Source organism: Bos taurus, chromosome 10 (genome assembly GCF_002263795.3).
Source record: "Bos taurus isolate L1 Dominette 01449 registration number 42190680 breed Hereford chromosome 10, ARS-UCD2.0, whole genome shotgun sequence".
Classification (NCBI taxonomy): domain Eukaryota; kingdom Metazoa; phylum Chordata; class Mammalia; order Artiodactyla; family Bovidae; genus Bos; species Bos taurus.
In genome coordinates this window covers 24,856,435-24,881,057 of record NC_037337.1, presented here as the reverse complement: position 1 = coordinate 24,881,057, position 24,623 = coordinate 24,856,435, and the positions used below count along the sequence as shown (strand labels likewise).

At 37.5% G+C, this 24,623-nt stretch overlaps 1 gene segment (V, D, J or C); it reads left to right on the top strand.

The window, feature by feature from the left end:
- Positions 1 to 6,421: 6,421 nt before the first annotated feature.
- LOC100139247 (T cell receptor alpha variable 26-1-like) lies at positions 6,422 to 8,087 on the top strand. The segment is given in 2 exon segments: positions 6,422 to 6,640; positions 7,416 to 8,087. Coding segments are annotated over 2 exon segments (456 nt in total).
- The last annotated feature ends 16,536 nt before the right edge of the window (positions 8,088 to 24,623 follow it).

Here is a 24,623-nt window from a genome sequence, read left to right as displayed (position 1 = left end):
AGGCATACCTCAAGAAACAAGAAAAAAGTCAAATAAATACCTAACGCTACACCTAAAGCAACTAGAAAAGGAAGAAATGAAGAACCCCAGGGTTAGTAGAAGGAAAGAAATCTTAAAAATTAGGGCAGAAATAAATGCAAAAGAAACAAAAGAGACCATAGCAAAAATCAACAAAGCCAAAAATGGTTCTTAGAAAGGATAAATAAAATTGACAAACCATTAGCCAGACTCATCAAGAAACAAAGGGAGAAAAATCAAATCAATAAAATTAGAAATGAAAATGGAGAGATCATAACAGATAACACAGAAATACAAAGGATCATAAGAGAATACTATCAACAATTATATGTCAATAAAATGGACAACGTGGGAGAAATGGACAAATTCTTAGAAAAGTACAACTTTCCAAAACTGGACCAGGAAGAAATAGAAAATCTTAACAGACTCATCACAAGCACGGAAATTGAAACTGTAATCAGAAATCTTCCAGGAAACAAAAGCCCAGTTCCAGATGGCTTCACAGCTGAATTCTACCAAAAATTTAGAGAAGAGCTAACACCTATCCTGCTCAAACTCCTCCAGAAAATTGCAGAGGAAGGTAAACTTCCAAACTTATTCTATAAGGCCAACATCACCCTAATACCAAAACTTGACAAAGATCCCACAAAAAAAGAAAACTACAGGCCAATATCACTGATGAACGTAGATGCAAAAATCCTTACCAAAATTCTAGCAATCAGAATCCAACAACACATTAAAAAGATCATACACCATGACCAAGTGGGCTTTATTGCAGGGATGCAAGAATTCTTCAATATCCACAAATCAATCAATGCAATACACCACATTAACAAATTGAAAAATAAAAACTATATGATTATCTCAGTAGATGCAGAGAAAGCCTTTGACAAAATTCAACATCCATTTATGATAAGAACTCTCCAGAAAGCAGGAATAGAAGGAACATACCTCAACATAATAAAAGCTATATATGACAAACCTACAGCAAACATTATCCTCAATGGTGAAAAATTGAAAGCATTCCCTCTAAAGTCAGGAACAAGACAAGGGTGCCCGCTTTCACCATTACTATTCAACATAGTTTTGGAAGTTTTGGCCACAGCAATCAGAGCAGAAAGAGAAATAAAAGGAATCCAAATTGGAAAAGAAGAAGTAAAACTCTCACTATTTGCAGATGACATGATCCTCTACATAGAAAACCCTAAAGACTCCATCAGAAAAACTACTAGAACTAATCAATGATTATAGTAAAGTTGCAGGATATAAGATCAACACACAGAAATCCCTTGCATTCTTAAACACTAATAATGAGAAAACAGAAAGAGAAATTAAGGAAACAATTCCATTCACCACTACAACGGAAAAAATAAAATACTTAGGAATATATCTACCTAGAAAAACTAAAGACCTATACATAGAAAACTGTAAAACACTGGTGAAAGAAATCAAAGAGGACACTGATAGATGGAGAAATATACCATGTTCATGGATTGGAAGAATCAATATAGTGAAAATGAGTATACTACCCAAAGCAATTTATAGATTCAAAGCAATCCCTATCAAGCTACCAACGGTATTCTTCACAGAGCTAGAACAAATAATTTCACAATTTGTATGGAAATACAAAAAACCTTGAATAGCCAAAGCTATCCTGAGAAAGAAGAATGGAACTGGAGGAATCAACCTTCCTGACTTCATGCTCTACTACAAAGCCACAGTCATCAAGACAGTATGGTACTGGCACAAAGACAGAAATATAGATCAATGGAACAAAATAGAAAGCCCAGAGATAAATCCACGCACATATGGACACCTTATCTTTGACAAAGGAAGCAAGAATATACAATGGATTAAAGATAATCTCTTTAACAAGTGGTGCTGGGAAATCTGGTCAACCACTTGTAAAAGAATGAAACTAGAACTCTTTCTAACACCATACACAAAAATAAACTCAAAATGGATTAAAGATCTAAATGTAAGACCAGAAAGTATAAAACTCCTAGACGAGAACATAGGCAAAACACTCTCTGACATACATCACAGCAGGATCTTCTATGCCCCTCCTCCCAGAATATTGGAAATAAAAACAAAAATAAACAAATGGGACCTAATTAAACTTAAAAGCTTCTGCACATCAAAGGAAACTATTAGCAAGGTGAAAAGGCAGCCTTCAGAATGGGAGATAATATTAGCAAATGAGGCAACTGACAAAGAACTAATCTCCAAAATATACAAGCAACTCCTACAGCTCAACTCCAGAAAAATACATGACCCAATCAAAAAATGGGCCAAAGAACTAAATAGACATTTCTCCAAAGAAAACATACAGATGGCTAACAAACACATGAAAAGATGCTCAACGTCACTCATTATCAGAGAAATGCAAATCAAATCCACTATGAGGTACCATTTCACACCAGTCAGAATGGTTGTGATCCAAAAGTCTACAAGCAATAAATGCTGGAGAGGGTGTGGAGAAAAGGGAACCCTCTTACACTGTTGGTGGGAATGCAAACTAGTACAGCCACTATGGAGAACAGTGTGGAGATTCCTTAAAAAACTGTAAATAGAACTGCCTTATGATCCAGCAATCCCACTGCTGGGCATACACACTGAGGAAACCAGAAGGGAAATAGACACGTGTACCCCAGTGTTCATTGCAGCAGTGTTTATAATAGCCAGGACGTGGAAGCAACCTTGATGTCCATCAACAGATGAATGGATAAGAAAGCTGTGGTACATATACACAACGGAGTATTATTCAGCCATTAAAAAGAATACATTTGAATCAGTTCTAATGAGGTGGATGAAACTGCAGCCTATTATACAGAGTGGAGTAAGCCAGAAAGAAAAACACCAATACAGTATACTAACGCATATATATGGAATTTAGAAAGATGGTAACAATAACCCTGTGTACGAGACAGCAGAAGAGACACTGATGTATAGAACAGTCTTATGGACTCTGTGGGAGAGGGAGAGGGTGGGAAGATTTGGGAGAATGGCATTGAAACATGTAAAATATCATGTATGAAACGAGATGCCAGTCCAGGTTCGATGCACGATACTGGATGCTTGGGGCTAGTGCACTGGGACGACCCAGAGGGATGGTATGGGGAGGGAGGAGGGAGGAGGGTTCAGGATGGGGAGCACATGTATACCTGTGATGGATTCATTTTGATATTTGGCAAAACTAATACAATTATCTAAAGTTTAAAAATAAAATAAAATTTAAAAAAAAACTATAAAAACAAAACAAACAAAACAACAACAAAAAAAAAAACACAAGATCTGGAGCTGACTGTGGCTCAGACCATGAGCTCATTATTGCAAAATTCAGGCTTAAGCTGGAGAAAGTAGGGAAAACCACTAGACCATTCACTGGATCATAGAAAAAGCAAGGGAATTCCAGAAAAAACATCTACTTCTGCTTCGTTGACTATGCTAAAGCCTTTGACTGTGTGGATCAAAACAAATCAGAAAATTCTTAAATAGATAGGAATAACAGACCACCTTACCTTCCTCCTGAGAAACCTGTATGCAGGTCAAGAAGCAACAGTTAGAACCAGACATGGAACAAAAAACTGATTCAAAACTGGGAAAGGAATACATCAAGGCTGTATACTGTCACCCTGCTTATTTAAATAATATGCGGAGTACATCATGTGAAATGCTGGGTTGGATGAATCACAAGCTGGAATCAAGATTGCCAGGAGAAATACCAACAACCTCACATATGCAGATGATACCACTCTAATGGCAGAAAGAGAAGAGCAACTAAAGAGCCTCTTGATGAAAGTGAAGGAGGACAGTGACAAACTCAACATTCAAAAAACAAAGATCATGGCATCTGGGGTCCCAACACTTAATGCAAATAGATGGGGAAAAAGTAGAAGCAGTGACAGATTTTATTTTCCTGGGCTCCAAAATCACTGCAGAAGAAGACTGCATCCATGATATTAAAAGACACTTGCTCCTTGGAAGGAAAGCTATGACAAACCTAGGCAGCATATTAAAAAGCAGAGACATCACTTTGCCAACAAAGTTCCACAGAGTTGAAGCTATGGTTTTCCAGTAGTCATACTGATGTGACAGTTGGACCCTAAAGAAGGCTGAGTGCCAAAGAACTGAGGCTTTCTAATTATGCTGCAGAAGACCTTTGTGAGTTTCTTGGACAGTGAAGAGATCAAACCAGTCAAACCTTAAGGAAATCAACCTAGAATATTCATCAGAAAGACTGATGCTGAAGCTGAAGTTTCAATACTTTGGCCACCTGATGTAAAGAGCTGACTCATTGGAAAAGACCCTGATGCTGGGAAAGATTGAGGGCAGGAGGAGAAGGGGGTGATTGGATGGCAGCATCCACACAATGGACATGGGCTGGAACACACTCCTGGAGATAGAGAAGGACAAGAGATTGTGGTGTGCTGCGGTTCATGGGATCGCAAAGAGTCAGACACATGACTTAGAGACTGAACAACAACACTTCTAGCGAGTATTTATGAAAATTTGTTAAATGAACAAAGCATGATTAGTGTAACATTACTCGTATGTCTTCAGCACAATTTTCCTCCATGCTAGACTTGGATTTATTGTTTATAGTCTACTGTTTATTGTTCACAATAATAACCCTCTGTTTATACTATTGGAGTCTTTTATTTGGCATGCATCCCATAAAATTAGAAGATTGTTTTCAGAGTAATTTAAACAGCTGTTTAACGTAATTTCTCATCAAATTCATGAATAATGATTCATCGGCTCACTCAGAAACCATGTAATTCTTGAGTGCCTACTAGGTATCAAACTCTTATAAATATTGAATTACATGGGGTTTGAAGTAAATTCTAAATATAGGAAGGTTAGTGACAAATAAAAAAGAGATCAACAAATGAGAATCGAATGACTGCAGAGGCCTGGTGTGCTGTGGTTCATGGGGTCGCAAAGAGTTGGACACGACTGAGCGACTTCACTTTCACGTTTCACTTTCATGCATTGGAGGAGGAAATGGCAACCCACTCCAGAATTCTTGCCTGGAGAATCCCAGGGATGGGGGAGCCTGGTGGGCTGCCGTCCCTGGGGTCGCACAGAGTCGGACACGACTGAAGCGACTTAGCAGCAGCAGCATGGGGTATTTAGGACCAAGAAAATATGAGTACAGCGGTATTAGAAGTAAGATGTGTGTGCTGTGTGGTAAGTTGCTTCAATAGTGTCTAACTCTGGGAGTCATGGACTGTAGCCCACCAAGCTCCCCTGTCCAATGGATTCTCCAGGCAAGAATACTGAAGTGGGTTGCTTAACCCTTCTCTAGGGGATCTTCCTGATCCAGGGACTGAACACGGGTCTCTTAAGTCTCCTGCATTGGCAGGTGAGTTCTTTACCACTCGCACCGCTTGGTAAGTTCATTTATCTTCAAATTTGAGGAGCTTTTCAAAAAGTTGCTTGCTGACTTTTGGTGTGGGTTTAGATCTGCAGTTCTTCTATTCAGTCACAAGAGGGGGCTGATTCATCTGAAAACAGTGTTTCTTTCTAGGAGAAAGGGAGGGAAACGTGTTTTCCATTGATGTGCCAAAAAAGGAAAAATGACATGCTTTCATCTTCTTTAGACAACTTGAGCTTTTTTTCCCTTGTTGAATGTGTGTGGTCAAGGATTCAGGGGATCTTAACCAAATAGCCTAAGCCCTTTCCATGTACCTCCCTAAACACTGCTTTCCCATTTCCCTGCTCTGATTAGCCCTTCACTTTTCTATTCCTTACACGCTTTTTTTTTTCCCTCCTCCGACTTTTAATACCACTCACACCCACCTCCACCCCCCTCCTCTACTTTGCCTTTCTTTCTGTTTATTCCTCTGCCTTAGCATCCTTGCTATACAACACCCACAAGCATAGGCATAGGGAACATGAGGATTATGGACCACTGTTCAAAGAGGATGAGGTGAACTCTGTCTATGTCAATCAGTTAGTATATTAAGAACAGATGCATGAAAAATGTCTACCTAGATGGTGATAGATGCATGATTCCAAGAACACTTACAAGAGCTCCAAGCTCCAGGATGTGTAGCTTTTAGTCTCAATGTTATTTATTTTTCCATCTCTCAGAGCACATCACTGCCTACTTTTGAATCTTCCATACACTTTCTGGAATGTGGATGGAAAATTTCATTATCTTACTACACAGAGCTCAGTACATTTTTCTGGGATTAAATATTATGCTCTGCAAGCTTCATGGAGCATCAACCAATTTCTTAAGAAACAAATGAAAGACCAATGGTTGTGCATAGACACATCATTGTGATCGATATTCCTTTTCCAGAGGCAGACATTAAACTTCAGAGATGATTTCACTGTGAGCTGGGGATGTTTCACCATATTTTGGGGACATGACTAAGACAGGGGAGGAAGACCTAGATAAGGGATTGCTTGATCATTGGCTGAGAAGGTCCTAGCAACAACACAGCAATATCTGCACTCATTGTAAGTCTTTACTAACAGCTGTTGCCTCTGTTCTCTGGAGCCTCCTTAAGCCAAGGATCAGACCCAAGCCTGAACTCTGAGCCCATGATCCTGGTTTGTCCCTGAAGTATGAGGCTGGTGACTGGAGTAACAGTGTTTCTGACCTTGGGTAAGTGTTCTGTGTCTACAAGGGATGACTTTGAGGGCAAAGGACCACAAAGAGTTATTTGCTTGCTACTCCTCTCCCTGTGCTTTATTCAGCACTATAGTGATGGAATTGAGAACTGATCTATGGATTTGCCAGGGACACAAACTTCTACATGACATATTAAACCTTGGCTATGATTCCAGAAGAGTCCTTAGCGGTAAGCAGGTTGTAGGAAATCTCTGGATTTATTGAGCCAAGGACCCATGGAACAAAGCCTATGGATCTCTGATTCTTGTCACGTATCTTTGGTCTCCATAATTTTGTTGTTTTTCAGTCACTAAGTTGTATCCAACTTTTATGATCAAATGGACAGCAGTGTGCCAGGCTCCTCTGTCCTCTATTATCTCCTGGAATATGCTCAAATTAATGTCCATTGAGATGGTGACACTGTTTAACCACCTCATCCTCTAACATCCCCTTCTCCTTTTGTCTTCAATTTTTCCCAGCATCAGGGTATTTTTCAATGAGTCAGCTCTTCTCATTAGGTGTACAAATTATTGGAGCTCCAGTTCCAGCATCAGTCCTTCCAGTGGATATTTAGGGTTCATTTCCTTTCGGATAACTGGTTTGATCTTCTTGCAGTCCAATATTGAACACCAATAATATTTTTCCAGGACATAAATAGAAACACAGGAGTAGGGGTTAGGGCCAGACAGTTATGAGAGGGTTATGCACTTGATCCACAGAATTACGCTTATTTGTACTCTGGAACTAATTTGATTTCTTAACCCCCCAGGGACTGTGACTGATGCTAAGAACGCCCAGCCCAGCTCCATGGATTATCCTGAAGGACAGGATGTAACCCTGTCTTGTAACCACTCTACCATTGGTAGAAATGAGTATATATATTGGTATCAGCAAAACCCCAATCAGAGTCCACAGTATGTCATTCATGGCTTACGAGGCACAGTGAACAGCAGTACGGCTTCTCTGACCATTGCTTCAGACAGAAAGTCTAGCACTTTGGTCCTGCCCCAGGGCACCCTGAGAGACACCGCTGTGTACTACTGCGTCCTGAGAGAGGCACACTGGGACAGACGGGGCTGCACCTGTGCAGTATCTCTCTTGTGGGAAGAAGGGGGGGGACACAGTGGGGGAGCAGTCATGAGAGCAAATCTAGACTCATCTAGAAGGAGAGTCAGAGAGCAGTAAGAGATGAGGAAAATGAAGGGAAGGAGAAGGGAGGAAGATGGATAAAGAAAAGAAGAAAAGGACAAGGAAGAAGTGCATCATTGGTTGATGTGGCTGAGAAGAATTTTGGGAATTATGGGAATACTAAGAATCCTAATTGCAACATAGAAATAAAGTGAGAAGCATTAGCAAATTTTCATGGTTCTTTCTCATGTCAATAAAATGTTGGTTCCAGTGTGTTAGTCTCAACCTAAAAGTGAGAAAAATAACAAATAATTCTCCTGTTACAAAGTTTTCTTTCATGTCCAACTCTTTGAGACCTCAAGAACTGTAGCCTGCCAGGCTCCTCTGTCCTTGGGATTTTCCAGGGAAGAATACTGGAGTGGGTTGCCATTTCCTTCTCCAGAAGATCTTCCTGATCCAGGAATCAAATCTGGTCTCCTTTGTCTCCTGCATTGCAGGAGGATTCTTTACCACTGTGCCACCTGGGAAGTGGTCCAATTCATTCTTTATAACGCCTGTGTAGTACTCTGAAACATTCTATTATTAATTATGTTTACCTTAATAAGTACTTGTTTCTATTACTGTGCTATCCTAAAGAGTGTTGTCTTTATAAAACTTTGTAGATTGACTTTTGTATATAAGAGGACATGTCTATTGTAATGAAATTTCTGAACTGGAATGGCTATTTTCAAAACAAGGTGCATTTAAAATTTTTTTGATAAAGTGACAACTTTCCATTCAAATCGTATAAACAATTATACTTAAACCAACAGGGAGTGAGAAGGTGTACTTTGCACCCTCTAAAAATTGAGAATTACCAGCCTTTTTCATTTTAACAATCCAAATGTACTTTATCTATAGACATCTTACTGATCCCTAGTGCTTTCGAGCAACTTTTCCTCTGTATATTGGCACTCTGTCATTCAACCTTGTTCATATGCTTGTTCCTATCTTTTGACCATTTTTTCCATTAACTTAGCTTTATTTCTGTTTGCTAGAATTATTTTGACATCTTACATGATATTTTGACTTTCATATTTACTTGTATGTTTTATTCTAACATACTACCTCTCTTACACTGTCAAATCTATCAAAAATTTATTTCTTTTTAGCTTTAAAATCAGTGTCTTTTAGAAAGCCCTAAATGTACCTTTTAATCCTCGTTACCATTTAGGGAGTTATTCTGAGATATATGGTACCTCTTAGAAAGCTAAGTCTCTTTAATGGCTGAGTAATACTCCATTGTGTATATGTACCATAGCTTTCTTATCCATTCATCTGCTGATGGACATCTAGGTTGCTTCCATGTCCTGGCTATTATAAACAGTGCTGCGATGAACATTGGGGTACACGTGTCTCTTTCCCTTCTGGTTTCCTCAGTGTGTATGTCCAGCAGTGGGATTGCTGGATCGTTTAAAAGTTGCCTATCTTTGTCTTAATATGTCTTAGACCCACTGTGATATTTATTTTTAAATCTGCCAATGTCAAGCTCCAAAATCTCAGCATGTGTAGTTCAATCTGGCCTTTCTGGAAGCAACAGTAAGAAGAAAGCCCTGAAATAGTGAGTCAACTGGAAAGTCAGCGGAATGAATCACAATTCCTATAGCTGAAGGTGACACAGATTTTAGGGTAAAATGTCAAGTGTTAGAACAAAAGGCATATGTTGTGACTCAAGAAAAGCAATAATCCTTAATTCTGTAAAGAGACATGCTAGTCCTCTAAATATCCAAATAGCAGTAGAAATATCTTTTACTGATTGTAGCGGGATTCTGAAACATCCCTAGCTCCTTATTAGCCACACATTTTCCCCAAGAGAAAAGATATAGAGGAAATTAGAGCACAAGACAGAGAAAGTAATAGGGAGGCATTCTGGCCCTTGATGTGAGCGGCATCACTAACATAATATTCTTGGATCATCAAAAAGACTGAGAAATCTATCCTGCTGCATAGATGTGTACCTAAACATATATTGCTGTGTTTATGCTTTGGAAATTGCTTTGATTTTTGAGTCAGAGATAAAGGAACAGATACTTGTACTCAATCTTGGAAAGTACAATGAGAGGTGCTGTAGCATTTTCAAATATCAGCATATCCCTCCAGTCATTTTTTCACTCATTTCCTCCTCTTCACAGCCTTTGAGCTCACTTTCTGTTTCCTTACTTCACTTTTCCTGAAACATATCTTTTCATTCCTCTTGTTTATTGAAGTTCTCAGTAATCAGCACAGTACCCAACAAATAGTAAGTGTTCAACAAATATTTATTGAGTAAAGAAATATTTATGACTGATGTTACTAATAATTGCTAGTTCAGTTCAGTTCAGTTGCTCAGTCATGTCTGACTCTTTGTGACCCCATGAACCGCAGCACGCCAGGCCTCCCTGTCCATCACCAACTCCCAGAGTCCACCCAAATCCATGTCCATTGAGTCAGTGATGCCATCCAACCATCTCATCCTCTGTCGTCCCCTTCTCCTCCTGCCCTAAAATGAGTCAGCTCTTTGCATCAGGTGGCCAAAGTATTGGAGTTTCAGCTTCAGAATTAATCCTACCAATGAACACCTAGGACTGATCTCCTTTAGGATGGACTGGTTGGATCTCCTTGCAGTCCAAGGAACTCTCAAGAGTCTACTCCAACACCACAGTTCAAAAGCATCAATTCTTTGGTGCTCATTGCTAGGAATGCAATAAAATATAGAAAGGGTGAGTTATATCTTTTTAAAAAATAGAAGAGATCTATATTTCTGTCTTTGTGCCAGTACCATACTGTCTTGATAACTGTGGCTTTGTAGTAGAGCCTGAAGTCAGGTAGGTTGATTCCTCCAGTTCCATTTTTCTTTCTCAAGATCGCTTTGGCTATTCGAGGTTTTTGTATTTCCATACAAATTGTGATATTATTTGTTCTAGCTCTGTGAAGAATACTGTTGGTAGCTTGATGGGGATTGCATTGAATCTATAAATTGCTTTGGGTAGTATACTCATTTTCACTATATTGATTCTTCCAATCCATCAACATGGTATATTTTTCCATCTATCAGTGTCCTCTTTGATTTCTTTCACCAGTGTTTTATAGTTTTCTATATATAGGTCTTTAGTTTCTTTAGGTAGATATATTCCTAAGTATTTTATTCTTTCCGTTGCAATGGTGAATGGAATTGTTTCCTTAATTTCTCTTTCTGTTTTCTCATTATTAGTGTATAGGAATGCAAGGGATTTCTGTATGTTGATTTTATATCCTGCAACTTTACTATAGTCATTGATTATTTCTAGTAATTTTCTGGTGGAGTCTTTAGGGTTTTCTATGTAGAGGATCATGTCATCTGCAAATAGTGAGAGTTTTACTTCTTCTTTTCCAATTTGGATTCCTTTTATTTCTTTTTCTGCTCTGATTGCTGTGGCCAAAACTATGTTGAATAGTAATGGTGAAAGTGGGCACCCTTGTCTTGTTCCTGACTTTAGAGGGAATGCTTTCAATTTTTCACCATTGAGGATAATGTTTCCTGTGGGTTTGTCATATATAGCTTTTATTATGTTGAGGTATGTTCCTTCTATTCCTGCTTTCTGGAGAGTTTTTATCATAAATGGATGTTGAATTTTGTCAAAGGTTTTCTCTGCATCTATTGAGATAATCATATGGTTTTTATTTTTCAATTTGTTAATGTGGTGTATTACATTGATTGATTTGCGGATATTGAAGAATCCTTGCATCCCTGACAGTATGGTACTGGCACAAAGACAGAAATATAGATCAATGGAACAAAATAGAAAGCCCAGAGATAAATCCACGCACATATGGACACCTTATCTTTGACAAAGGAGGCAAGAATATACAATGGATTAAAGATAATCTCTTTAACAAGTGGTGCTGGGAAATCTGGTCAATCATTTGTAAAAGAATGAAACTAGACCACTTTCTAACACCATACACAAAAATAAACTCAAAATGGATTAAAGATCTAAACGTAAGACCAGAAACTATAAAACTCCTAGAGGAGAACATAGGCAAAACACTCTCCGACATACATCACAGCAGGATCGTCTATGACCCACCTCCCAGAATATTGGAAATAAAAGCAAAAATAAACAAATGGGACCTAATTAACCTTAAAAGCTTCTGCACATCAAAGGAAACTATTAGCAAGGTGAAAAGACAGCCTTCAGAATGGGAGAAAATAATTGCTAATGAAGCAACTGACAAACAACTAACCTCAAAAATATACAAGCAACTCCTACAGCTCAACTCCAGAAAAATACATGACCCAATCAAAAAATGGGCCAAAGAACTAAATAGACATTTCTCCAAAGAAGACATACAGATGGCTAACAAACACATGAAAAGATGCTCAACATCACTCATTATCAGAGAAATGCAAATCAAAACCACTATGAGGTACCATTTCACACCAGTCAGAATGGCTGCGATCCAAAAGTCTACAAATAATAAATGCTGGAGAGGGTGTGGAGAAAAGGGAACCCTCTTACACTGTTGGTGGGAATGCAAACTAGTACAGCCACTGTGGAGAACAGTGTGGAGATTCCTTAAAAAACTGTAAATAGAACTGCCTTATGATCCAGCAATCCCACTGCTGGGCATACACACTGAGGAAACCAGAAGGGAAAGAGACACGTGTACCCCAATGATCATCACAGCACTGTTTATAATAGCCAGGACATGGAAGCAACCTAGATGTCCATCAACAGATGAATGGATAAGAAAGCAGTGGTACATATACACAATGGAGTATTACTCAGCCATTAAAAAGAATACATTCGAATCAGTTCTAATGAGGTGGATGAAACTGGAGCCTATTATACAGAGTGAAGTAAGCCAGAAGGAAAAACATCAATACAGTATAGTAACGCATATATATGGAATTTAGAAAGATGGTAACAATAACCCGGTGTATGAGACAGCAAAAGAGACACTGATGTATAGAACAGTCTTATGGACTCTGTAGGAGAGGGAGAGGGTGGGAAGATTTGGGTGAATGACATTGAAACATGTAAAATATCATGTAAGAAACGAGTTGCCAGTCCAGGTTCAATGCACAATACTGGATGCTTGGGGCTAGTGCACTGGGACGACCCAGAGGGAGGGTATGGGGAGGGAGGAGGGAGGAGGGTTCAGGATGGGGAACACATGTATACCTGTGGCGGATTCATTTTGATATTTGGCAAAACTAATACAATTATGTAAAGTTTAAAAATAAAATCAATCAATGCAAAAAAAAATAGAAGGGAAAGTTAACATTACATGGATTTCACAATGAAGATGGGTATATTTGAAAATACTTATTCATTCATAAACACATTAATCCTATCCTTCTATTTCCCTTTCTTTTCCTTCCACCCTCCCTCTTTCTTTTCCTTCTTTCCTCTCTTTACTCCTCTTTCCTATCATTGTTAGTGAGATAGGTCCCCAAGTACTTTGTTAAGGTCTTCCTGTGAAACTTTAGTTTATTCCAACACAAAACTCTTTCTTCCATTAGAATTCCCAATACATTGCATTTCTCGTAAAGTGGTTAACACCAGATATTTTAAAAGATTTAAATTGTGCTTAACTCATTCCCCCAGTGAGGCAGGGAATTCTCCTAATTTTAGAAAAATGGATACAAAAAGTAGTTATTTGGATATCAACTGGTATTCTCATTCATGTCATCTTCTATAACTATAAGCCAACAAAGGTGTTAAAAGTCCATATGGTATTTCAGCAACCCATGGCCATTGGAAACATAGTGCTTGCCAAACCAAACATGGTGAATGGATTTTAAAAAGCCTTTTATTATTCCTGCTTTTTTCATCTTCATTCAGAAATAATCCTTACCAATTAAAAAAAAATCATGTGCTATCCTTATACCAAATGTGTCCTGCTTTAAAACCTTTTACCAAATGTATCTTTAGAAATCACAGAATTAATGAGTACTGTTTAATAGAACTGTCATTAGTTCTATCACTAATTCTACCAATAGAGATTCACCATGAGCAGATGATCTCACAAGAAAAATAACCGAGTTAGGAACTTGGAGCTCCACTGGCTCACTGTGTCTTTTAACTGTTTTTCCCTTCAACTAATACATTAATAAATTGAATCAGGAAGAGACTGTTAGCAGTGCACACTGAGGATTCTAACGTTTTGCAAATTCTACTTGTTTGCACATCTGAGGGACTGAATCTAAAGTAAGAAGAATATCTAATTCATTTGTTACACCAGAATTGCATAAAACAGGCAACATACTAAGTGTTTCTCAAACTAACTAATAACAAGTGTACACACAATACAGCACATGGAAAAGAAAGCATCCTGGGCACAAAGAGGAGGAGAAAACGTCTGAAAATAATTCATTTTAGTAATTAGAATGAAAGTTTAGAAAACTGCATCATCCAAGTAATAAATATGTGATAACTATAGAACGTTTTAAAAAATTCTACAAACAGAAGAAAAACTGAAATAAAGGAGAACAACATAAACAGATGGAGAGAGTGACAAAGTAAAATTTTGTGGTAAAATTAATACTGAAATTGTGCTACACTAAAAATTGGAAAACATTTGCCTTTATGCACCAAGGATAAAGGACTTTCATTTCAATAAGTGACATTCCATCATTTTTCCTATGGAAAAGTGTATTATGGCCTTCAGATCATATATAAATAGCAGTCAGAATGCAGATCTGAATATAAGAATAATGTATGAAGTTAATGGAAAAAATACAAAACTTGTTCATTACTTTGTGTTAGGTACACATTTCTTAAACAGGACACAAACATGGCTAAGCATCAAAAGTAGTTTATATTCATGCTGCTGCTGCTAAGTTGCTTCAGTCGTGTCCGACTCTGTGCGACCCCATAGACGGCAGTCCACCAGGCTCCTCTGTCCATGGGATTTTCCAGGCAAGAGTACTGGAGTGGGGTGCCATTGCCTTCTTCGAAGTCTATATTCATATATACATTCATTTTTCGTGTCACTTTCTGTATAGCAGAGATGGGTACAACATGGGTACAACAACCAACTACCCTTTAAAAACTGATGTATATTAAAGTTGCCATTAAAAGTATTCAGGAGTTAAAAGGATAGCTAGAAAATCTATTAAAGGGTAATTAGTGGGCTGCCCTCTATGGGGTTGCACAGAGTTGGGCACGCCTGAAGCGACTTAGCAGCAGCAGCAGTGAATATATTTACAGTACTATTATGTTATCAAAGTTAATATTATTAATTATAAAAATATTATATTAACAAAGATTAGCTATAAAATATATTATCATACTATCAAAGGGCTCATTTTTATTTCAAAATATCTCCTTCAAATCAACAATAAAACAAACAAACTGATATAAAAGACAAAAGTCTGAAGTAGGCATTTGACAATAGAAGATATTCAAATGGTCAATAAACATGTCATTCCCATAAGGTGCATAAGCTGCCATAGCTAATTTACACTGGTAGGAATCAGAATACTATTATAAATGGGTCAATATCATAAAGGGAGCTCTGAAGGGCTGGTAATGCTCTGTTTCTTGATCTGAGTGCTAGTTATAAGGGTGTTGTTCTGTGAAAATTTACCATGCTGTGTGAACTGATCCTTATATTACATTTTCTTTTTTTTTTTTACATTTTCTTATATGAATATAAAACTCCAATAAAAACTAAAATGATACATGATGACCTCTTATTAATTCTTAGTTATAAGGTGACAATAAACTAAAACTAAAATTTCCATGTGCTTTCATTCTAGTTTTCCTTTTCTGCCACTGAAATATTTAAGTAAGAACACATTTGTGAAACAAGCATGACTTCTGACCATGTGTAAGCATTGACTTTCTATTAATAGATCATAGATGAGAAATGTGTCATTTGTCTTTTTCATCTATCTGAGGTACAAATGTGTGATTTTGATCTTTAGTATCAGGACTTGTGGCTCAGTGGTAAAGAATCCGCCTGCAATGCAGGAACCGCAGGAGTCTTGGGTTCGATCCCTGGGTCAGGAAGATCCCCTGGAGGAGGGCATGACAATCCACTCCAGTATTCTTGCCTGGAGAATCCCATGGACAGAGGAACCTGGAGGGCTACAGTACATAGGGTCAGAAAGAGTCAGACATGACTGAAGTGACTTTGCACACATGCAGCGCATGTAGTATCAAGGTACCAACACGTTGACATTTGGCATTATTAGGAAAAGTAGAAAACTCTAGTGAATAGGAAAGGGTGATAAATCACTCAAGATGCTTACATCTTATTGATTACAACAGAGTTCAAGCTGATCCCAAGCAATGAAAATCTGGGGAAGTTACGCATTTTTCTCTAGGAACATTGCTAACAAACAGAATATTGGGATTCTGGTAAGGATGAAGAAGTAAATCTACTTGTAGACAATGGACAGTACCTGTCATATCCTTAAATATTAAAGGGCTCCTGAAACACTGTGGCATGCTATGCAGTCAATGAGATTTATTAGCCAACATCTTTATCGTTAACATTATCCCAGAATCTGGTGCTTGGTTCCGGTTTGCTGTAATAACAGATAAGGAAGTTAATCTTGTCTTTGGATTTCAAAGTCTGGTGAAATGGAAGAGAGAGAGGAACATTTATAAAGGAGCTTTGGAATGATTATCTTTACACTCCATTTTAGTTAAGGAAACAATAGCCTCTGTGAAAATCCCTTCCACATGGCCTTAACTAAAAACTGACCAGTATAATATATTTCTCTCTTGTGGTTGCTCCTTAGTCTCCCTCATCTAAAACATTTTGAATTTAGTGATGGGAGCAGCATTCTCTTCACAACCACACCCATGCAAAAACAGACTCTTGTCTTTGCTCTTAATCTCAAACAGAGCCCTCAATCCAGGAAACAGTCCAGGAAAGAGAGATTTCCATTCTGAACTGTACTTATGAGAAGAGTGCATTTGACTACTTCCCACGGACTTCCCTGGTGGCTCAGACAGTAAAGCATCTGCCTACAATTTGGGAGACCCAGGTTCAGTCCCTGGGTCAGGAAGATCCCCTGGAGAAAGAAATGGCAACCCACTCCAGTATTCTTGCCTGGAGAATCCCATGGACAGAAGTGCCTGATGGGCTATATTCCATGAGGTCACAAAGAATTGGACATGACTGAGCATGCAAGGAATATTAAAGGAATGGTATCAGCAGCACCCTGGTTAAGGCCCTGCACTCTTGATAACCATATGTTTGGTTGTGAATAAAAAGGAAGACTCACAGTTTCCCTCCATAAGATTGTCAAACAGCCTTCACTGCACATCACAACTTCCCAGCCTGGGGACTCAGCCACCTACTTCTGGGCAGAAATATACTCACAGACACACACACACATCAGGTTGTGTACAACAAGTTTTAATATATTTAAGAAAATTTAAATTATATAGAATTTATTCTTTGATCAAAAGTGGAATTGACTTGAAAAATCAATAGCAAAATGATATCTTTAGAAATGCCCAAATATTTGAAATTGAGGCATTGAAATTTAGAATAACCCATAGGTTAAAGAAATAATTACTTGGCTATTAGAAAATATTGTGATAGAAAATATAGTGAGAACATATACATATAAATGTTATGAGATACAGCTAATATACATAGGTAGAATTCCTCTTTAAATACCTATACAAAAGAAAAAGGCTGCAAAACAATTATCTAAGCTTTCAGCAAAAAGATAGAAAAAGAAGAACAAATTACAACTAATATAAACTGAAATAAGAAAATAATAAAAATGTCAAATTGGTAAAACATAAGTAAAATAATAGAAATAACCATGAGATACAAAGTTAATTTTGCTAAAAAGATTAATAAACTATATTCCTAGGTAGAATTATCATGGTGAAAAAAAGAGAAAACACAAATTAGAAATATAAAGAATGAAAAAGTAAACAATAGATGCTACAGTGTTAAAAGGATAGAGTCCCTTTGCTGTCCACCTGAAACTATCACAACATTGCTAAGTGGCTCTACTCCAATACAAGACAAAAAGTTCAATAAAAAGAGATAATAAAAAAATCATTAACAGGATAATGCTACTGTTCATCCCAAGTGGGGATATGAGAAAGGGGAAATCTGATTTTTTTTTTGGCGAAGGTGCAATGACTATTCAACGGAGAAATGATAGTCTTATGAGCAAATGATTTAGGGACAATTGGATATTCCTAGGCAAATAACTGAATCTTGGCCTAAATTTCACACCTTATACAAAAATTTGAGGAAAATCACAAAGTGGACCATACATCCAAATGTAAAATCTAAAACTATAAATCTTTTTGAAAAAAAAAAAAATCTTCAGGACCAAGTGTTGGACAAAATGATTTTTGTCATGACGTCAAAGCACAATCCATAAAAAATAAAATATTTAATCAAGAGTAAAAATAAAAACGCTTGCTCTGTGAAAGATACTATTAAGAGAATGGAAAAGACAAACCACAGAATGGCAGGAAATATTTTCACAATGTATTTTCATCAATGGATGGTATTTATAATACAATGACTGTCTAAACTCAGCAGGAAGAAAAGAAGTAGTCCAAATGGAAAATGGTTCACGGAGACATTTCGTGGAAGAGCCATGTGTTAGGGAAATAAGCATGTAAACATATGTTCAACATCATTAACCATCAGGGAAATGCAAATTAAAACCACAATGAAATACCACTCCACATCTTTCTTAATGGCTAAAATGAAAAATAATGATGATACCAAGTTCTGGCAATAATGTAGAGAAATTGGATCACTCATACATTGCTGGTAGGTAAATGGAACAGTCATTCTGGAAGACAGCTTAGCAGTTCCACATAAACTTAAATATTCATTCACCTTACAATTCAGCAATCACACTCCTTTATGGGCACTTCTAATGGAATAATGAAAAACTTATGCTCACACAAAATTTGTACTTGAATATTCATGGAAACTATATATGTGATGGCCAAAACTGGAACCCAGCCAAACGTTCTTCATTGTGTGAGTAGATAAATATGCTGTGGTACACCCATTCAGTACAATATTATTCATAGATCTGTCTCAACTTCAATAAGGTTAAGTCTAAATAAACCACTTTAAGTTGAAAATGCTGTAAGTGGAAAAGGCATATAATATACTTAACCTACTGAGCATCAGAGTTTTGCCTGGCCTAATCTTAAAGGTGTTGTACTGAAAGTGAAAAACAGAATGGCTGTATGGGTACAGAATGGTTGTACGTGGGTCAGTTGTTTATCCTCATGATCCCAGGGTTGACTGAGAGCTCAGCTTGCTGTTGCTGCCCGGCATCACTAGAGAAGGTCATACAGCATGTTGCTAGCATGGGAAAAGATAAAAATTAAAAATGCAAAGCATGGTTTCTAGTGAGTGCATATGTAGGTTTCTCACTACTGTACCATGAAAAACCCTAAGTTCATTCATCACAAGTTGGGGACAGTCTGTAGTGATTAAAAGAAACTTACTATTGATTCATGCAACAGCCTAGATGGATCTCAATGCTGAGTGAAAAAAAAGTATCTCAGAAGACTACATGATACATGCTTACACACCATATTATTACAATTGCATACATAATGTATGAATTTACTTATACAGCATTCTCAATAGGACAAAATATCGAGATGAAAAGATCAGTAGTTGCTAGAGGTCATCATGAGTTGCTGGGGTGGAGGCAGTATGAAAGTGGTTTGCTCTAGGGAGATGAAACAACTCTGCATCATGATTTTAGTGATGGTACAAAAACCTGTACCAGTGATAAAATTTCAGAGCTATGCATAAAAAAGAGTGCATATAAAGCTAATATATCAGATTATCATCTGTATTTTAGCAATACTTTATCAATATCAATTTTCTAGTATATATATAATATCTATAATTATATATGCTACAATACAATACCATGCTGCTGCCCAGTTGCTGTGGACATTCGTGATCTCTTCTACTTAAATACAAGTAGGTTTGGTAATGAAAACCAGGGCATCAGCTGCCTGTCAGCACTCAGAGGTGAAATGGGACAGAGGAGATGTCTCAACTAAACGTGCACTCTCCTCCATGCATCAGTCATTAACAACACCACTCAAGCAACTTAAAAGCAAGGAGTTGGCACTGTTTTAGAGACCTTGTCTGTACTTTCTTTTCTTTTTTTTTTTTGCCTTTGGTTCTTTTGTATTAATTCATCCATTAAAATGGTAAAACCAAATGGAAAATTGACAGCTACATTCAAATGAACAGGTAACAGTTTACAAAATTTCAGCCATCGCCTTCTGTACTGTAGAGGTATAGTGTATGCTTGGAGTCTGTAGATACCAAGTTTTGTTGGAGTGCATTATAGTATTATGGCACAGAGAGAATTGACATGCTTATCTTAATTTTACTTAACAAAAAGAAAAAAGAACAAGCAACTAACTAGTGAGACTGAACACTTTGGGCCAGTGGGACAGAAAAAAATAACATGTGGACAATTCTAAGACATATGATCCAATAAGTACAATTCTACTTGTGGAAGGAACGGGACTGAATATCCTGATCCCTCTTAAAGTCTGATAAATAAGATTCATTATCAAGTTTCAAAAGAATAATTCTTTTATTCTTGTTATAAACTCATACAAACATAAAAAATGGAATAGACTCTGAAAGTTAGAAGGACTGGTATTTTATCAGTTGATGTAGAAATAATTTTATGCATTGAAAAAAACAAGTAGAGCACTAAAACCTATAAAAACATAAATTAAAAATTTTGAATAAGACTACCTTTCACCAAGAGGGGCAAAATCTGTGAGTTTTTAAATAGAGTATTTAGATTTTGGATGGAGAAATGTAAGTATAGGCTAAATGAATGACTAGTAAATAAGTAGATTATAAGAAGGGTTCATTGCTTATACTAAATTTTATTTTAGTCTGCTCATTTTGTTACAAACAGCATTATTTTGTTCTTTTTCATGGCTGAGGAATTTCACTGTGGGGTTTCCCCAGTGGCTCTGCGGTAAAGAATCCACCTGCCAAGCAGGACACACGGGTTCGATTCCTGGCTCAGGAAGATCCCTGGAAAAGGAAATGGTACCCCACTCCAGTATCTTGCCTGGGAAATCCCATGGAAAGAGGAGCCTAGCAGGATACAGTCCATGGATCCCAAAGAGTCAGACACTACTTAGTGACTAAAGAATAACAATAATAAAATTGTACATAAGTAACACATTTTATTCATTCCTCTGTCAAAGCACATTTCATTTTGCTGTAACACAAAACTATAAATCAACCAAACACCAATAAAAACGTAAAAAAAAAATCCTATATAAATGGGATGGAAAAATTATTCTGCAGAATAATCATAAGCAAATATCAACTTGTTTGTTCTTCAATTCCACTCAGTTCAAACCTTTAAAATAATTGCTTTTGCAAAGCCCCCTTTCAGGCTTAGCCTAATTTAATTACCTGTGAAAGAAAAATAGACAAAGAAAGGTTTGTGGTGAGCTAGATTTTTTTCCCCGTCTGTGCACAGACCATGTTACCTATGAATATGACAAAGCCCACTTCCTGTTTGAAGGAGTCACACAGGAACCAGATACTATGTATATGCGCTGCCAGGCACTCAGACACTGAACTCTCAGCTTGAGGCAGAACTAGGCACATTTGAGCAGGGGAATCCATGCCTCATGCTGCTTTCTAGTCTGCCCTGGGTGTTCCTGGCCTTCATCTTCTCTGGTAGGTATTCTAAAAGAGAAGCACACATCTTATGATTTCAGCTTGGCTTTTTAAAATCTAATTCCTATACTATTTTATTCACTGCTTCATCTCTGTTTTCTGATTTTCCCCACAGGATCCAGTGTAGCCCAGAGAGTTGCTCAAGACCAGCCAGACATTTCCAGTCAAGTTGGGGAGGTAGTCACCCTGAACTGTCAATATGAGACAAGACTGAGCAGTTTCAGAATCTTTTGGTATAAACAACTTGCCAGTGGAGAGATGATTTACCTTATTGGTCAGGTTTCCTCTAGCCAGAAAGCAAGGGATGGCCGCTACACTACAGATATTCAGAGATCACGTAAATCCATCAGCCTCACCATATCAGACTTACAGCTGGAAGACTCTGCAAAGTACTTCTGTGCTGTCTGGGAACTCACAGTGGTTGAAATAATAGGAAAAGCTGAACAAAAACCCCAGAGCTTAATAAGAGAGAGTCCCCCTACTGTGGGACCCAGGCTGAAATACACACCTGCAGACCCCAGACAAGAAATGGTAGTCCTGCGGTTGCTTCATCTGTGGTCTGGATCAGAAGATTTAATTCTAAACAAAAGCTCCTTCTATGTCATTTGGAAGCAGGTGTCCAGAGTAACTTTCTACTGATACATTTTTCTCCTGAATTTTTTACTTTAAATCAGCCACACAGAACATGTGTAAAGTTGTCTAAATTTGAAAACTTGCTCCATAATAATATAGAAAGCAGTTTCACCTAAAGAGGCTCACATCACAAATCTGGATCTAGAAGCTGAAATTGTCATGAGAATCATTTCCTTAGTCCTTTCCTCTCAGATTTTGTGTCGGGGCAGAATCCAAGAAGGAGAAACACCAGTGATGTAGAGTAAGAGATAAGTTATAAGGATTAGAACACAGGCAACAGGTAGAGCTGGTGGAAGAGTCCATAATGTTATATTTGTATTTGGTGTTGGGTTGAATTCAGTGTAAGTCAACTAGAGTAACATTTGTGAAGGAAAGTTGGATATGGACAAAAGCATGGAGAAACTGTGACATGTATGGAAGTGTATGAGGACAACAGAACCCACAAGACACTCTAAAACTTGTCTGTCTCTTACCTCCTTCAGTCGCACAGTAGTGGGTGACCTTCAGGAGAAGTGGATGTCATTTGCCATCATGCTACATGCATACTTGGTCTAATACAAAGAGAACATGAGTAAGAGATCTGGTGGAAGGTCGAGGGGTTTTAAGTCAACAATAAGTTGAACTATCAGAGCAGCAGCAACAGTATGTGTTGCCATAGTGCCTGGAGCCCTGCATCAACCTGAGGAACATAGAAACATGCTACTTCATCAAAAGTACCTTCCAAAACTTAAATGAATCTCTTTCATGGCCAACTCTGACCCAGAACAATACAGGGAAGCAAATCCTGGGAAACAGATTTTCATATTGTTGAGACTGTACATAAGTGATCGTAATAGCTTAACTAGTTAACTTCCCATGTTAACTAGGCATTCATCAGTACCTCCGTGAACATCACAGCTTTCTAATAAGGAGCACAGGAAAACTATGCTTCTTGTTAATATGATGCAATTATTCTTCATTCAACCAAAACAAGCTGTCTCCTTCAAAGAGAATACCAAGTTCATTTATCCGTTTAAGATTCTTTCCTCTTCTAGCTAAATCACACTCTCCCACTGAATCCTGTATCTTAACTACTGAGATACAACGAGATAAAGATTAATTTGTAGTGGCATATTGTATGTTATAACAGGCAGACAAACAGGAGAGGGAAGTTAAAAATGGTTAATGTATACACAAATACATTCATATAAAATGAAAATAATTTTTTAACTAGTATAGCTTTTCTTACTGCAAATGACCACGTGATTGTAACTAGGATTTATAACTATCTCAATCCATTACCCATTCCATAAGCTCTTTATCATAGCAAGAACCTCCATCCACTATTTTACTTGACTTCCTATGAAGCAAGCTGCTTATTCAGGAGCATTGCTATGTGGAAAGTCATAAAGATGAATAAGAAGGTCTGCAAGTTGACCAGTATGGCTTTAGCAGAAGTTTGCAAGGCACTGAAGACAAATCCAAGGGTCTATTTTAGTGGGAAAAAATCTTGCTAATACTCATGGGAAATTGATGCATTGTATTCTGGGAAATATCATTAAGAGTGATATCTGACTATCATCACAAACAACAGCAGTCACAAAAGGAAATCATTTCTAAATTTTCTAAAGAAAACAAACAAATAAAACTTGCAAGGGATATTTTTATGAGCATGAAAGTAAATTTTTAAATTGCTTTTTTTTTTTGTCATTCTTGAAAATCACTGCTAAGAGAGTGGAAAGTCAATGCCAGTGTGGAAGGCAATATATGAAAAAGACATTTTTGAAAAAGGAATCAAATGCAGAATATATTAAAAGCTCATAAATCAATAAAAAGGGAAAACTTAACCAGAGTGGCAAAATCTTAGAGATCCAAATCAAAAATATTATATCCAATAGGTAGTAAACATGCAAGATGACCTTGATTTTACTGTTTTTAGGAAAGCCAAAATCAAACCTCACCTCTTGCATCTATGTCCTTTCAGCAACCTGGGTGGATCAATGTATCAATGTAGCTAGTTGTATATGATATCAAAAGGATAAAGGAAAAATAATGACTGTCTCCAGGAAAATAAGAGATTAAGTAAATGTCCTAGAAGCTTCCATCCCTGAACTGATATTGTGGCGGGGGGGTGGGGGGGTGGGGTGGGGATGAGAAGCAGATCACAGATCTGGACACTGAAGGAAAGGCAGGTTTTAGCAGACTGTAGAAAGTTGATATTTACTGAACTTACTATATGTCAGGAACTGTAGAATGCATTTCCGATTCATTACCTAATCTAAATATCAAAACCCTATGAGACAGGTTTTATTGTTCCAATGCTTGTAATCTTTGGGAAATGAGACATACATAACTTTCCTAACTGTGAAAAACATCTCAAACTTTTATTGTCTTCTAGAGTGTACCATTTAGAGGGCTCCTTGGAGAAGATTTGGGTATGAGGAATCACTTGACCCAGAACAGGATGAATGGATGTTTCAGTGATGGTGACACTATGGTAAAAATGGAACCTAAAGAAATCTATGAAGAA